Source organism: Phocoena phocoena, chromosome 15 (genome assembly GCF_963924675.1).
Source record: "Phocoena phocoena chromosome 15, mPhoPho1.1, whole genome shotgun sequence".
Lineage (NCBI taxonomy): Eukaryota > Metazoa > Chordata > Mammalia > Artiodactyla > Phocoenidae > Phocoena > Phocoena phocoena.
The window spans coordinates 37084896-37103111 of NC_089233.1; the positions used below are offsets into that span (position 1 = coordinate 37084896).

Below are 18216 nucleotides of genomic sequence, written 5' to 3' on the forward strand. Positions count from 1 at the left end.
CAAGAAAAAATGCAAGTGTGTGGAGGAGGGACAGGAACGGGAGAGACAGTAACACAAACAAGGCCAAGGTTCAGGACCCATGAATCTAAATGATGGTATGTGGGGGTTGTTACATTCTCCTTCGATTTTTCGGTATATTAAAACGTTCTGTGCGTTAAAATGTTTTCAAAATGTAAGTCGGAGAGAAAACAGAAGAGCCCCCAGTACTAAAACTCCAACTGTAAGAGGATAGCAGGCAGGCCCTGCCGGGAGGAGGCCACCCATGAACAAAGGGTACTCACAGCCCCCGATCTTCTTGCGCAGCTCCCCATAGCAGATCAGGCCATACAGCTCCTGGGACGACTTCTTCAGCCCGCGAGAGAACACTGAAATTGAGGAAAGGTTGCGGCTTTAGAAGGAGAAAACACAGATGTGCGGGGCTTGCCCAGCTTGTGCACACCAGGGTGCTGGGGGACACTTCTTGGCTTTGACCACTGCACCATGGACCATGGGGCGTTAACATCAGGGGATACTGGGCAGAGTACACGGCAACATGGTGCTGTTTTTGCAATTTTCAAAATAAAAAGTTAAAAGAGAAAAAGGGGGTGGTTTAGAAAACTAGTCGTAACAGGCAGAGCAATTTCCCCAGAGAGGAAAACAGGACGTCCAGCATGGCCGGCTCCCGCAAGGCTGAGGAGGGTCAGGACCACCTTCTCTGTGCACAGAACCCATCCAAGCTCAATGAGGGGCTGGCAGCACTGGAACCAAGGAGGCCCACCTCTCATGCCTCCTGGGACGACAGACAACTTGCCCCAGGCCTGGGGCCAGAAGGAAGAGGAAATGTGGCTTGAGTGCTCCAGACGCCCCCTTGCTTGTCAGCAGCAGACCACAGCGTGATTTGGGAGGCAACACCCAGGGTTAAGCCAGCCCATGTATAGCCTGCTCGTGGCTGGAGGAGACCACATCACCAGGTATGAGCAGAAGTGCTGAGGGAGGCTCCAGAGGCTCTGTAACAGACTGATTCGGCCCCGATGCCCGCCCTGGACACCTACCTGCAGGCATCTCTGACGCCAGGAAAGAAATCCTCATGTGCTCAAGCCACTGTTACCTTGAGTGTAAAGCCTGACGGCGCCTTGTAAGTCTGGTTACTGCCCAGTTGGCCCCTTTCTGATCATCTCACAGGGCAGTGACCACTGCCATGTGTCCCTCTCACAACTGTTCTCTCCCCAGAGACCCCCTTTCAAAGATTTGGCTGTGTGTGATTACAACAATAGGAAAGGAAAAGAAAAGTGTATTAGTAAATAGAAAGTAAAGTTCTGAATGAATGACCTAAAACAAGGATTCTGAACCTCGGATAGCCTCTGAGGAGCTTGGGGCTCTGCTAAGATCACACGCCAACCATTCCCGAAGGTTCTCCTGAGAGAAAGACCGACAGTCTCAGCAGACTCTTACAGGGACCACTACTTGGGAACCTTACGATCCACTATGCAGTCGATAAACAAATGTGGGCTTTCAGACAATGGAACAGTACTCAGCCATAGAAAGGAATGAACGGACCCTACAAAAGCCTAACACACCGTACAACCTGGAAGCACCTGGAAAACATCATGCTCAGTGAAAGAAACCGGACACTAAAGGCTCCGCATTGTATGACTCCACTGATATGAAGCGTCCAGGAGAGACAAAGATCTGTGGCTCCGTGGTTGCCGGGGCTGGGGGAGGGGCTGCAAAACAGCTGCACAGCGTGGAATCCAGTGTGACCACCAGTGCAGCACCAAGAGGCGGGCAGGCCTCTGGCCTCACACGGTCAATCGGCTGCCACCAGCTCTGAAAGGTGATCAGGACCAGCGAGAGACCTCAGTGCAGCCCTCGGCTCAACAGAAAGAAGGCACTTCCCATGGGGCCACACCGGGACACCAAGGGCATGTGGGTCAGGCAGAAGACACTACAGAGAGGCTTTCCTGGTGGCGCAGTGGTTAAGAATCCGCCTGCCAATGCAGGGGACAAGGGTTCGAGCCCTGGTCTGGGAAGATCCCACATGCCACAGAGCAACTAAGCCCATGTGCCACAACTACTGAGCCTGCACTCTAGAGCCTGTAAGCCACAACTACTGAGCCTGTGTGCTGCAACTACTGAAGCCCATGTGCCTAGAGCCCATGCTCTGTAACAAGAGAAGCCACTGCAATGAGAAGCCCGTGTACTGCAATGAAGAGTAGCCCCGGCTCACTGCAACTAGAGAAAGCCCAAGCGCAGCAACGAAGACCCAACGCAGCCAAAAATAAATAAATTTTTTAAAAAAAGTTTAAGAAAAGAAGACACTGCAGAGAAGGGAGAATGGCGCCAGCAGGGCTGACCATGCAGAGCTAACTGTGGAACTGAGGGCGGCTGATGCATCCACCCTTCATCCAAGTTGGAAAAAGGGCTGAAGGGGAATGATACCTCCAGTGGGGGAGGGGAGTTTAGGAGGCTGTCCAGCAGGGGGAGGTGACAAAAATGCCCAGGAAAGACACATCCACTCTAGATGTCCCACAGAGCCCAGTGTGGCTGTCCTGTGACACGCCTCTGGACCTCAGGGCAGACGATGCACCACGTCCACACCGGGAGCCTGGGTGGTCCACTCTGCCCATAGCCTGGTGGCGGTGATAGCACAGAACGTGCTAGAGCATGGCTCCGGGAATGACCCCCCACCGCCTGATCTCCAGGTAGCTTCCTACCCACTTCCTCTTCTCGTGTTGCTGAGGTCTTCACATTGGAAGTGAGTGTTTCGAGACCAGCCAAAGCAGATGAAAGACCTGCTCTCGTGGAATGACTTTCAGAAAGAACAGACTATGTAACAACAAAAAAAAGAAATGCGGAAGACAGAGAAAGAGTCAAACAGCTAAAACTCGTTTCTGCGTGCCAGCCGGGATGGAGGGAGGGTGTTCGTGATGATGACAGATATTAACAACAGCACACTGGACTCGACAGGACCAGAGTCGATATTTTCAAATCAACTAGGGATGTGAGCAACAGTCTGAGCTAAGGATGGGCACAGCCAGCAGAAACAGACTCCGTGGAGACGGCCTGACAAAGAACAAAATGCTGCCAACTTGCCACAAAGCACCACAGCCATCGAGAGGCTTACGTTCATGGCCACATGGACACTGAGAGCACACGTGCATGCGCCCACGCGCACATGCACACGCACACACACCAGTAGCAAGACTTGTGGGTCAGACTGAGGGACTGCTGCAAAGCGTGGAAACTGAGCGCCCACTTCCCAGGGTCCCTAGAAGGAGCAGCAACCTCACTACACAGATATGGCACTAGAAGAGGTTGGAGCCACCATTCTCTTTGTGTTGTATCTTCCTCATCAAGATGTCAGGCTGGACGGGCGGCCCCTGAAGCAGAAGGCTTTTAAGCAGGAAAGATACCTTAAAAAGACTCGTGAGAAGCAAAAGGATTTAACTGGCCAGAGAGAACCTCGGTGGGGTCATAAACTCAGCAGAAAGCAAGCACTGCACGTGGGGCCTTGCATGAAACAGGACTTGCCCAGAGCAACATGCACTCATCTGTCAGGTACTCCTTTCTGCCTTTGTCATGGACAGAACCAGATGGGAAATGCGGGGAGAGGCAGACAGACCCCCAGGACAGAGGGCCGGACACGCACCTTCCAGGAGGGTTGTCAGACAGTGCTGTGACAGGATGTTCACAATGAGACAATTAGCAGTAACGTTAGTATAATTTTACCTCAATTGTGTGAATTTATCTGAAGAAGAGTGCTATATGAATAAAGATATCCACCCTGTGTTATTTAAAAACACTATAAGTGACTTCCAAATCCAAAAGGAAAGGTAAAATGTATTCATTTGTAGTATCTCCACTCAAACAAATACATTTAATAAAAAACACATGGAGGGCTCCCCTGGTGGCACAGTGGCTGAGAATCTGCCGCCGATGCAGGGGACACGGGTTCGAGCCCTGGTCTGGGAGGATCCCACATGCCGCGGAGCAACTGGGCCCGTGAGCCACAGCTACTGAGCCTGCGCATCTGGAACCTGTGCTTCACAACAAGAGGCCGTGACAGTGAGAGGACCACGATGAAGAGTGGCCCCCGCTCGTCAAAACTGGAAAAAGCCCTCGCACAGAAATGAAGACCCAACAGAGCCAAAAATAAATAAATATACATATATATACATACATATATATATATATATATATATATATATATATATATATATATATATACACACACACACACCACACGGAGGGACTTCCCTGGTGGTCCAGTGGTTAAGAATCTACCTTCCTACGCAGGGGACGCAGGTTCAAGCCCTGGTCGGGGAACTAAGATCTCACATGCCATGCCACAACTACTGAGCCCACGTGCCACAAACAGAAAGAAGCCCGTGCACCACAACGAAAGATACCGCATGCCGCTACTAAAACCTGATGCAGCCAAATTTTAAAAAAATTAACTAATTAATTAAAGAACTGATCACCAAGCATTAGGTTAAGAAAACTTACTAATACTGAAAAAACTAAAACAGATGTCATTTAAAAAACAAACACATGGAGAAATTCTACATCGACATGAAAAGGTGGTGTGAAAACAGTACTTGTAAGGCAGACAAAAGTCAGGAGACAGAGCGAGAGGGGTACAATGGGAAGAGGATGCTGCCTGGACTCGGACCTCCACTCCCCGCATTGTTGGGGTGGACAGGGGCCAGGGCCTCCACCGCCGAGCCGGGGCTTTCTCCTCCACCCGAGCAAGCGCATTACAGGCACCTCCAGGGAAGAGCATGCCACGTGCCCAACCACAGGCGGCAGTGGGGACAAGAGAGGATTCAGGGGAGGATTTCTGGGACAACTGACACAGGAGCTGATTCCTGGTGAACAGGTTAGGGAGGACGACCCAGGTGGGAGTGGCAGGAGTGTGGCAGGAGTCAAGGTGTGAAGGAAAGTGCAGGTAAGGAGGCAGGTGACTCCATTGCTGGGGCCGTGGCAGGTCATGGTGCGGGTCTCTAGTGGGGCAGAGGAAGGGGGCTCAGGCAAGGGAGCGGCCAGGCAGATGAACATTTTGTGTGGATCTCACAGCTCAAAGGCTGGGTTACAAAGGGCAGGACCAGCAGCACTGGTCTAGGGCAGGACCAAGGCAGGCCAGGTGGTGAGAACAGATCTGAGAAGCTCGGAGTAGAACCAGAAACACTGACAGGTGAGTAAGAGGTGCCCCCAAAGATTCAAAGGGAAATACATTCAGGGGACAGTGTCATAGGACAGAACCAGATGGGGATTCCCTGGCGGTCCAGTGGTTAGGACTCTGCGCTTTCACTGCTGGGGCCCGGGTTCAGTCCCTGGTCAGGGAACTAAGATCCTGCAAGCCACGTGGCGTGGCCAAAAACAAAACAAAACAAAACAAAAAGATAGAAGCAGATGGGAAATGCAGTGACCATAACAACCATCACCAGACCCTGGGACCTCCCAGTCCCTGAGAGCCCCAGTGCTGGCCGGTGGCAGGGAGGAAGGACTTCTCCAGGGCAGAGGACAGCAAATCACAGGCCAGATCCGGCCCAAGGGCTCTATTTTTAAACAGGCAAATGCAGCAACATGTGTTCCTCTATGTATTATCCACAACGAGCTAGAAAGCAGAGTGAAGTGGTTTCAATAAAGACCATAAAACCCCAAAGCCAAAAATATCTATATTCACCATCTGACCTTTTACAGAAAAAGACAGCTTGAATCACTGTCTCTGGGCTTTTCTAAGGCCGGAGGAGGAATCCCTGGCCCTGGCATCCCGACCTAAGGGAAAGCCAGCCAGGAGAGCCAGATGGGTCAGCGGGGGGAGGCTAGGACACACTGACTGGCCAAGAGAACACCTGCAGGGTACAGACAAAGGTACAAAGGGGAGTAATGTGACCACAGCAACCATGATTAATCTGGATCAGAACTGATGTTATTTGGAGGGTGTGTCAGAAATCAGTGCAGTCAGTGGAAGCACACATGTGGAGAGACCGATCGACGAGAGAAGCAGCAGGAACGACACAGACACAGGATTCTCCTGGCGTGCGGACACAGGAGGCAGCAATTCCTCCCCTTAGGACAGAGATGCTCTGAGCAGGAAGTCAGAACCGCACCTGGCAATGACCTAGACTAATGAATTAAAGATGAAGCCACGGATCTAGGGGAAGATGGCATAAGAGTAAGACGCGGAGATTACCTTCCTCCCCACAGATACATCAGAAATACATCTACACGTGGAACAACCCCTACAGAACACCTACTGAATGCTGGCAGAAGACCTCAGACCTCCCAAAACCTGGGCTGGGCAAAAGAATAAACAGAGACAAAAGAATAGGGACGGGACCTGCACCAGTGGGAGGGAGCCGTGAAGAAGGAAAGGTTTCCACACACTAGGAGCCCCTTCGAGGGCGGAGACTGCGGGTGGCAGAGGGGGGAAGCTTCGGAGCCGCGGAGGAGAGCGCAGCAACAGGGGTGCGGAGGGCAAAGCGGAGAGATTCCCGCACAGAGGATCAGGGCCGACCGGCACTCACCAGGCCGAGAGGCTTGCCTGCTCACCCGCCGGGGCAGGCAGGGCTGGGGGTTGAGGCTCGGGCGCCGGGATGGGGTTGGCGGTGTGAACACAGCCTGCAGGGGGTTAGTGCACCACGGCTAGCCGGGAGGGAATCCAGGAAAAAGTCTGGAGCTGCTGAAGAGGCAAGAGACTTTTTCTTTCCTCTTTGTGTCCCAGTGCTCGAGGAGATAGGATTAAGAGCGCTACTTAAAGGAGCTCCAGAGACAGGCGTGAGCCAGGGCTAACAGCGCGGACCCCAGAGACAGGCATGAGACACTAAGGCTGCTGCTGCCGCCACCAAGAAGCCTGTGTGCAAGCACAGGTCACTCTCCACACCTCCCTTCCGGGGAGCCTGCGCAGCCCGCCACTGCCAGGGTCCCGGGATCCAGGGACAACTTCCCCGGGAGAACGCACGGCGCGCCTCAGGCTGCTGCAATGTCACGCCGGCCTCTGCCGCCGCAGGCCCGCCCTGCACTCCGTACCCCTCCCTCCCCCCAGCCTGAGTGAGCCAGAGCCCCCGAATCAGCGGCTCCTTTAACCCCGTCCTGTCTGAGCGAAGAACAGACACCTTCAGAGGCGGGGCCAAATCCAAAGCTGAACCCCAGGAGCTGTGCAAACAAAGAAGAGAAAGGGAAATCTCTCCCAGCAGCCTCAGGAGCAGTGGATTAAATCTCCACCATCAACTTGATGTACCCTGCATCTGTGGAATACCTGAATAGACAACGAAACATCCCAAATTGAGGAGGTGGACTTTGAGAGCAAGATTTATTAGTTTTTCCCCTTTTCCTCTTTTTGTAAGTGTGTATGTGTATGCTTCTGTGTGAGATTTTGTCTGTATAGCTTTGCTTTCACCATTTGTCCTAGGGTTCTATCCGTCCTTTTTTTGTTTTTTTTTTTATTTTTAAAAAAAAACTTTTTTCTTAATAATTATTTTTTTATTTTAATAATTTTATTTTACCTTACTTTATTTTCTTTTATCCTCTTACTTTCTTTCTACTTTTTCTCCCTTTTATTCTGAGCCATGTGGATGAAAGGCTCTTGGTGCTGCAGCCAGGAGTCAGTGCTGTGCCTCTGAGGTGGGAGAACCAACTTCAGGATACTGGTCCACAAGAGACCTCCCAGCTCCACGTAATATCAAACGGTGAAAATCTCCCAGAGATCTCCATCTCAACACCAACACCCAGCTTCACTCAACGACCAGCAAGCTACAGTGCTGCACAGCCTATGCCAAACAACTAGCAAGAGAGGAACACAACCCCACCCATTAGCAGAGAGGCTGCCTAAAATCATAATAAGTCCACAGACACCCCAAAACACACCACCAGACGTGGAGTTGCCCACCAGAAAGACAAGATCAAGCCTCATCCATCAGAACACAGGCACTAGTCCCCTCCACCAGGAAGCCTTCACAACCCACTGAACCAACTTTACCCACTGGGGACAGACACCAAAAACAACGGGAACTACGAACCTGCAGCCTGCAAAAAGGAGACCCCAAACACAGTAAGATAAGCAAAATGAGAAGACAGAAAAACACACAGCAGATGAAGGAGCAAGATAAAACCCCACCAGACCTAACAAATGAAGAGGAAATAGGCAGTCTACCTGAAAAACAATTCAGAATAATGACAGTAAAGATGATCCAAAATCTTGGAAATAGAATAGAGAAAATGCAAGAAACATTTAACAATGACCTAGAAGAACTAAAGATGAAACAAGCAACGATGAACAACACAATAAATGAAATTAAAAATGCTCTAGAAGGGATCAATAGCAGAATAATTGAGGCAGAAGAACGGATAAGTGACCTGGAAGAAATAGTGGAAATAACTACTGCAGAGCAGAATAAAGAAAACAGAATGAAAAGAACTGAGGACAGTCTCAGAGACTTCTGGGACAACATTAAACGTACCAACATTCGAATTATAGGGGTTCCAGAAGAAGAAGAGAAAAAGAAAGGCACTGAGAAAATATTTGAAGAGATTATAGTTGAAAACTTCCCTAATATGGGAAAGGAAATAGTTAATCAAGTCCAGGAAGCACACAGAGTCCCATACAGGATAAATCCAAGCAGAAACACACCAAGACACATATTAATCAAACTGTCAAAAATTAAATACAAAGAAAACATATTAAAAGCAGCAAGGGAAAAACAACAAATAACAAACAAGGGAATCCCCATAAGGTTAACAGCTGATCTTTCAGCAGAAACTCTGCAAGCCAGAAGGGAATGGCAAGACATATTTAAAGTGTTGAAGGAGAAAAACCTACAACCAAGATTACTCTACCCAGCAAGGATCTCATTCAGATTTGATGGAGAAATTAAAACCTTTACAGACAAGCAAAAGCTGAGAGTTCAGCACCACCAAACCAGCTTTACAACAAATGCTAAAGGATCTTCTCTAGGCAAGAAACACAAAAGGGAAAGACCTATAATAACAAACCCAAAACAATTAAGAAAATGGGTATAGGAACATACATATCTATAATGACCTTAAATGTAAATGGATTAAATGCTCCCACCAAAAGACACAAACTGGCTGAATGGATACAAAAACAAGACCCATATAAATGCTGTCTACAAGAGACCCACTTCAGACCTAGAGACACATACAGACTGAAAGTGAGGGGATGGAAAAAGATATTCCCTGCAAATGGAAACCAAAAGAAAGCTGGAGTAGCAATTCTCATATCAGACAAAATGGACTTTAAAATAAAGACTATTAGAAGAGACAAAGAAGGACACTACATAATGATCAACGGATCGATCCAAGAAGAAGATATAACAATTGTAAATATTTATGCACCCAACATAGGAGCACCTCAATACATAAGGCAAATACTAACAGCCATAAAAGGGGAAATCGACAGTAACACATTCATATTAGGGGACTTTAACACCCCACTTTCACCAATGGACAGATCATCCAAAATGAAAATAAATAAGGAAACACAAGCTTTAAATGATACATTAAACAAGATGGACTTAATTGATATTTATAGGACATTTCATCCAAAAACAACAGAATACACATTTTTCTCAAGTGCTCATGGAACATTCTCCAGGATAGATCATATCTTGGGTCACAAATCAAGCCTTGGTAAATTTAAGAAAACTGAAATTGTATCAAGTATCTTTTCCGACCACAACGCTATGAGACTAGATATCAATTACAGGAAAAGATCTGTAAAAAATACAAACACATGGAGGCTAAACAATACACTACTTAATAACGAAGTGATCACTGAAGAAATCAAAGAGGAAATCAAAAAATACCTAGAAACAAAGGACAATGGAGACACGAAGACCCAAAACTTATGGGATGCAGCAAAAGCAGTTCTAAGAGGGAAGTTTATAGCAATACAATCCTACCTTAAGAAACAGGAAACATCTCGAATAAACAACCTAACCTTGCACCTAAAGCAGTTAGAGAAAGAACAATAAAACCCCAAAGTTAGCAGAAGGAAAGAAATCATAAAGATCAGATCAGAAATAAATGAAAAAGAAATGAAGGAAACGATAGCAAAGATCAATAAAACTAAAAGCTGGTTCTTTGAGAAGATAAACAAAATTGATAAACAATTAGCCAGACTCATCAAGAAAAAAAGGGAGAAGACTCAAATCAATAGAATTAGAAATGAAAAAAGGGAAGTAACAACTGACACTGCAGAAATACCAAAGATCATGAGAGATTACTACAAGCAACTCTATGCCAATAAAATGGACAACCTGGAAGAAATGGACAAATTCTTAGAAATGCACAACCTGCCAAGACTGAATCAGGAAGAAACAGAAAATATGAACAGACCAATCACAAGCACTGAAATTGAAACTGTGATTAAAAATCTTCCAACAGGGGCTTCCCTGGTGGCGCAGTAGTTGGGAGTCCGCCTGCCGATGCAGGGGACACAGGTTCATGCCCCAGTCCGGGAGGATCCCACGTGCCGCGGAGTGGCTGGGCCCATGAGCCATGGCCACTGGGCCTGTGCATCCAGAGCCTGTGTTCCACAACAGGAGAGGTCACAGCAGTGAGAGGCCCGCGTACCGCAAAAAAAAAAAAAAAAAACAACAAAAACTTCCAACAAACAAAAGCTCAGGACCAGATGGCTTCACAGGAGAATTCTATCAAACATTTAGAGAAGAGCTAACACCTATCCTTCTCAAACTCTTCCAAAATATGGCAGAGGGTGGAACACTCCCAAATGCATTCTATGAGGCCACCATCACCCTGATACCAAAACCAGACAAGGATGTCACAAAGAAAGAAAACTACAGGCCAATATCACTGATGAACATAGATACAAATATCCTCAACAAAATACTAGCAAACAGAATCCAACAGCACATTAAAAGGATCATACACCATGATCAAATGGGGTTTATTCCAGGAATGCAAGGATTCTTCCATATATGCAAATCAATCAATGTGATACACCATATTAACAAACAGAAGGAGAAAAACCATATGGTCATGTCAACAGATGCAGAGAAAGCTTTTGACAAAATTCAACACCCATTTATGATAAAAACCCTCCAGAAAGTAGGCATAGAGGGAACTTTCCTCAACATAATAAAAGCCATATATGACAAACTCACAGCCAACATCGTCCTCAATGGTGAAAAACTGAGAGCATTTCCACTAAGATCAGGAACAAGACAAGGTTGCCCACTCTCACCACTCTTATTCAACATAGTTTTGGAAGTTTTAGCCACAGCAATCAGAGAAGAAAAGGAAATAAAAGGAATCCAAATCGGAAAAGAAGAAGTAAAGCTGTCACTGTTTGCAGATGACATGATACTATACACAAAGAATCCTAAAGATGTCACCAGAAAACTACTAGAGCTAATCAATGAATTTGGTAAAGTAGCAGGATACAAAATTAATGCATAGAAATCTCCGGCATTCCTATACACTAATGATGAAAAATCTGAAAGTGAAATCAAGAAAACACTCCCATTTACCACTGCAACAAAAAGAATAAAATATCTAGGAATAAACCTACCTAAGGAGACAAAAGACCTGTATGCAGAAAATTATAAGACACTGATGAAAGAAATTAAAGATGATACAAACAGATGGAGAGATATACCATGTTCTTGGATTGGAAGAATCAACATTGTGAAAATGACTATACTACCCAAAGCAATCTACAGATTCAATGCAATCCCTATCAAACTACCACTGGCATTTTTCACAGAACTAGAACAAAAAATTTCACAATTTGCATGGAAACACAAAAGACCCCGAATAGCCAAAGCAATATTTAGAACGAAAAACGGAGCTGGAGGAATCAGGCTCCCTGACTTCAGACTATACTACAAAGCTACAGTAATCAAGACAGTATGGTACTGGCACAAAAACAGAAATATAGATCAATGGAACAGGATAGAAAGCCCAGAGATAAACCCACACACGTATGGTCACCTTATCTTTGATAAAGGAGGCAGGAATGTACAGTGGAGAAAGGACAGCCTCTTCAATAAGTGGTGCTGGGAAAACTGGATAGGTACATGTAAAAGTATGAGATTAGATCACTCCTTAACACCATACACAAAAATAAGCTCAAAATGGATTAAAGACCTAAATGTAAGGCCAGAAACTATCAAACTCTTAGAGGAAAACAGGCAGAACACTCTAGAACATAAATCACAGCAAGATCCTTTTTGACCCACCTCCTAGAGAAATGGAAATAAAAACAAAAATAAACAAATGAAACTTCAAAGCTTTTGCATAGCAAAGGAAACCATAAACAAGACCAAAAGACAACTCTCAGAATGGGAGAAAATATTTGAAAAAGAATCAATGGACAAAGGATTAATCCCCAAAATATAACAGCTCATGCAGCTCAGTATTAAAAAAACAAACAACCCAATCCAAAAATGGGCAGAAGACCTAAATAGACATTTCTCCAAAGAAGACATACAGATGGCCAAGAAGCACATGAAAAGCTGCTCAACATCACTAATTATTAGAGAAATGCAAATCAAAACTACAATGAGGTGTCATCTCACACCAGTCAGAATGGCCATCATCAAAAAATCTAGAAACAATAAATGCTGGAGAGGGTGTGGAGAAAAGGGAACCCTCTTGCACTGTTGGTGGGAATGTGAATTGGTACAGCCACTATGGAGAACAGTATGAAGGTTCCTTAAAAAACTAAAAATAGAATTACCATATGACCCAGCAATCCCACTACTGGGCATATACCCTGAGAAAACCATAATTCAAAAAGAGTCATGTACCAAAATGTTCATTGCAGCTCTATTTACAATAGCCAGGACATGGAAGCAACCCAAGTGTCCATCAACTGATGAATGGATAAAGAAGATGTGGCACATATATACAATGGAATATTACTCAGCCATAAAAAGAAATGAAATTGAGCTATTTGTAATGAGGTGGATGGACCTAGAGTCTGTCATACAGAGTGAAGTACGTCAGAAAGAGAAAGACAAATACCGTATGGTAACACATATATATGGAATTTAAGAAAAAAAAATGTCATGAAGAACCCAGGGGTAAGACAGGAATAAAGACACAGACCTACTAGAGAATAGACTTGAGGATATGGGGAGGGGGAAGGGTAAGCTGTGACAAAGTGAGAGAGTGGCATGGACATATATATACTATCAAATGTAAAACAGATAGCTAATGGGAAGCAGCTGCATAGCACAGGGAGATCAGCTTGGTGCTTTGTGACCACCTAGAGGGGTGGGATAGGGAGGGTGGGAGGGAGGGAGACGCCAAGAAGGAAGAGATTTGGGAACATATGTATATGTATAACTGATTCACTTTGTTATAAAGCAGAAACTAACACACCATTGTAAAGCAATTATACTCCAATAAAGATGTAAAAAAAATAAATAAAAATAGAAAAATAAATATATAAATAAATAAATAAAGATGGAGCCATGCAAACTGGACTCAAACACAGAGCCTGGAAAAAGAGCCTGGGAAAAGCCCTGGAACGCCAGCCCTCCACCCGGGCCGACACACACCAGGCCCTGCCCGACCCTCACCCCACTGGGGCCCCCTTGGGAGAAGGGCGGGCAACGGGGGGGTGTGATTCTGGACCACGGTGCCCTCCCTCCCAGGGGGGAGCGAGCCAGGGACTCAGACACCACAGGTTTCTTTATAACTCAGCCTGACCACCAGTTACGAGGCCTCCTGTCAGCCAAAGCACCAGAGGTGAGAACACCCCAGGCCGTGTGGCTGGGTGAGAATAATGCCAGAAGGTGTGGCCTGCAGGTTTGCTTAAGCCACGCTCCTGGACCAGAAGCCACCCCGCCTCTGGCCCCAGGAAGCCAGCCTAGGCACTCACCGTTGTCAAAGTCAATGTACTTGGTGATCTTGTGCCACGTGCGGTAGTAGAAGTGCCGGACCTGCTCCTTGTTCTTCACCATGCTGGCGGGCTTGCCTTTCTTCTTGTATTTCAGAGCAATGTTGTTCTGAATCGCTTCAAAGTCTTTCCCATGCTGGAAAAGAAAGTCCACATTAAAAGCACAAGGTTAGGGGCTTCCCTGGTGGCGCAGTGGTTAAGAATCTGCCTGCCAATGCAGGGGACACGGGTTCGAGCCCTGGTCCGGGAAGATCCCACATGCTGCGGAGCAACTAAGCCCGTGCGCCACAACTACTGAGCCTGCGCTCTAGAGCCTGTGAGCCACAACTACTAAAGCCTGTGTGCCACAACTACTGAAGTCTGCGTGCCTACAGCCTGTGCTCTGCAACAAGAGAAGCCACCACAATGAGAAGCCTGTGCCCCACAACAAAGAGTAGCCCCCACTCACTGCAACTAGAGAAAGCCCGCGTGCAGCAGCGAAGACCCAATGCAGCCAAAAATTAAATAAATGAATAAATAAATTTATTTTAAAAACTAGATTGTCTAATACTTTATAAAATAACACAAAGGGCGATAATAAAGCTAACTTTAAAAAAAAAAGCACGAGGTTATAGGGAAGGTGGGAGGGAGACACAAGAGGGAGGAGATATGGGGATATATGTATATGTATGGCTGATTCACTTTGTTATAAAGCAGGAACTAACACACCATTGTAGAGCAATTATACTCCAATAAAGACGTTAAAAAAAAAAACAACACGAGGTTACAACAAGACAGCCTTCTGTACAATGCAGACACTTCCTGAAAAGGGAGAAAAGGGACTGCTGTGGTTAAGCAAGTATCCTTCATGGCTCCTACTTGTGCATGAACTTCAACCTGGCTTCCCCAGAACCTCAGGTTTCAATTAGAATAATGGATAATGCAGCAACAGAACTATCATAGCATGTGGATACCAATGAGGCAAGGACCCTGGAGCAGTAGAAACATGAAGCTCATGACTTAGACAAAGGGCTTAATCTCCAGAGTTCTTTAGAGCCCATGAAATGACACACCCCCACGAAGACAATAATCAGAAGACACAACACAAGGATGGAGGGGCTCAGGGTGCTGTACATCTGGCATCTTAAAATAAAACAACACATCAACTATTCAGAAACAGCTTCAGTGATTTGATCATACAAAAGGTATTCTATGTTCGAACAGGGATAACAAATATGAATGTTTATTAAGAGAATCATGCGGAATATGCTCTGAATACATCTATGGGCCTTCCTTCAACACCTCCACGCAAAAGCTGAGTACATCTTAGATTTTCATAATGGAATTTATGTTCCAGAGAACAGTCCCCATCAGTGCTGTTCTGGTACTGATGCAACGATACTACTGATACTAGTAGTGATACTAGTACTACTAGTACTAGTAGTGATACTACTCATCAACTACTGATACTTTTATCAAAACTACATCAGTACTACTACTACTGATACTAGTACTGATACTACTCATCAACTACTGATACTTTTATCAAAACCAAGCCAGCAAGAAGCACTGGGAAGGACCTGGAGGTAATGGCACCCCAGAAGCATTGAGCACCTCTGGTACCCAGATCTTGGTTTCTAAATCCCACTTTCCAAAATGAACCACGGCTCCCTGGAAAAATGGTCAATGCCAGGTCTGGGGCAGGGAAAATACCCGGTGAGTCTAGAATATCTTGTGGTGCCAGAAAGTGAGAAAGTGCTCAAAGCATAAAGGGAACATGTTAGAAGGACACAGCAGCCAACCTGAAGAGGTTCCCAGTGGGCAAATCTAGAACAATCTGGGCAACAAAGTCACAATGATATGAATGGATTATGACCCATGGAAGAGAATAAGTATCCCTGGGTCCATACAGGTATAAAGAAATAATTGAATAAATACATAAATGGAGGAGAAGGGAGAGCTTTTCCTTGCATGGGATTTCCACTTAATAAATGTAGAAAGAATAACAGAATCAGAAGGTCATCACTGGGTAAACACCACAGTAATAGTTGTTCCAGGTAAGAAGAGGCAATGGTTGCTTAAATTAGTGGGAGAAAGAATGATGAGAAACAGGGTATTTACATAGTCTCAAAGTAAAAAAAAAAAAAGAAAAAAAGACTTGGCAGTGGAGAACCTGGGAGATGCCACCTGAATGCAGTGATCAAGGTTCACACAGCCAGGCCTGAGACAGATCACACTGCACACTCTGGACAGGATGCACCAAGGATGCACAGCAATCCCACAGTACTCTTGACAGAAAACCAAAACATGAACTTATCCGTGCGGAAACATCAGGTAAGCCCAATGAGGGGCACTCTATGAATGAACAGACTTGGAATCTTCAAAAATGTCAAGGTCGTGAGAGACCAGGAAAAAAAGGGAATACTGAGGGACCTGTCCCAGGTGGGAGGACCCAGGAGCCATGGCAACCAAATGCAACGTGGGGTCCTGAACCAGAATAGGACATCAGTGCAAATACTGATGACATTACACTAACTCTCCTCATTTTGCCGGTCACCCTGCAGTTACGTGGGTGTCAGGAAAGCGGGTTAAAGGGCATGTGAGCATTCTCTGTACTCTTTTTTTCAGCTTTTTCCAACTCTGAAATCGTTTCAAAATTTAAGGTCAAGGGCTTCCCTGGTGGCGCAGTGGTTGAGAGTCTGCCTGCCGATGCAGGGGACACGGGTTTGTGCCCCGGTCCAGGAGGATCCCACATGCCGCAGAGTGGCTAGGCCCGTAAGCTATGGCCGCTGAGGCTGTGTGTCCGGAGCCTGTGCTCCGCAACGGGAGAGGCCACAACAGTGAGAGGCCCATGTACCACAAAAAAAAAAAAAAAAAAAAATTAAGGTCAAAAATTAAAAGTGCTATGGGACTTCCCTGGCAGTCCAGTGGTTAAGACTACACACTTCCACTGCATGGGGCACGGGTTCGATCCCTGGTCAGGGAATTAAGATCCCACATGTCGTACGGTGCAGCCAAAACAAAGAGTAAAAATCCTCAAAGAATGAAAGCTCACTCACTGTTTTAAAAGAAGCAATGGCAGGTGAACCAGAGCAAGGCAGAGCTGCACCTAAAGTGCCTTCCTCCAGCGTCCAGCTCAGGCACCACCTCTCCCACAAAACTCCCCTCAGCTCTTGACCAAGAACCGTGACGCAAATAAACACACACAGCCTCTAAATCTCAGGACTTCGTTTCATAGCTGGGTTAACGAACCCAGAGGTGACCTGACAGCCCAGATGGGGACTAGAATCTGGGCTTTGCGACTCCTCATCCCACGTTCTCAAAGGACACTGCCTTCTGAACTCTTGTGGCATCTGTCAGCATATACCTTCTGAGAGTCCCACTTCTTCTGTGCCTGTTACGTTTTCCCAGTAAGACTGCCAGCCCCTTAGGGGGTACTTCTTTGCATTTCTATACTTAGCCATGAACTAGGTAAATAAAGGGTGGTGGCAACAACAGCAACAGTGAAAAAGGCAAAGTTGAAAGAGAAAACGATATGGAGGTGAAGCACACATTTCAAAGACTGAAACGAGAACTCGCAGTATTCGTACAGCTGTCACAGAGATGGCAGGAAACAGGAGATGCCCAGCAGCTGGATTTGTAGGACACTGGGAAGTGCACACAGAACACGGGAGGGGAAGCACAGCAGATATGAGGCCTCCAGCAATTATCGACCCAGTGAAAAGCAAGCAGAAGATGCTGGCCACGCGGCTGCGAGTAAGATAGGAATCAAGACTGGACAGCAATACGGACAGACAGACGTAAGAAGGGAAAAGGAAAAGTTGGCAACAGGCTTTGTGAAATGGAGTATAGAGGATGTTGAGGACAACCATGCTGGTCCAGGCGTTCATCCCACTGGTCTTCCCGCCAGCTCCCTGTCACGGGGGCCACAACCTTTACCCCTGGCCACAGGGAGGAGTCTGGGATGGGACCAGCCAAGCTGAGTTGTGTCCAGAACTGTCCTAACTAGCATGGAGGAGGGGTTGGGGAGGCACTCTCGCCCCTGGGGAGCACCTGAAGCAGGAGAGAATAAGCACAGAAATGTCACCCCCAACACACGGGGTGACAGGCAGAGGCCCAGTGACACCATGGGAGTCCCTGCACACAGTCAGGCTTGATCCAGTCCCTCCGGCTCCCTCCCAGTTCAGTTCTGAGAGCTGCTCAATGCTCGGTCTTGCCCCTCTGCGCTACTCTGAGCTGGGTCTCTTCACTTGAGGCATAGCTCAGTCAGACGAGAGTGCATCAGAAAGGCAGGGAAGACCCTCATCAACACTGCAGAGGCCTGTGCTGAGCACCACACCCCACGGGTGAAGATGCTCGTGGTTACA

The 18216-nt window shown here is 46.6% G+C and overlaps 1 protein-coding gene across 1 annotated transcript in view; it reads right to left on the minus strand.

The window, feature by feature from the left end:
• CRAMP1 (cramped chromatin regulator homolog 1) overlaps positions 1-18216 on the minus strand; it is a 62521-nt gene that overhangs the window by 31264 nt on the left and 13041 nt on the right. The window contains exons 3-4 of the mRNA XM_065892763.1: positions 13853-14006; positions 282-365 (exon numbers count right to left, since the gene is read on the minus strand). Of these exons, the coding sequence (XP_065748835.1) occupies positions 282-365; positions 13853-14006 (238 nt within the window). The remainder of the gene's footprint in view (positions 1-281; positions 366-13852; positions 14007-18216) is intronic.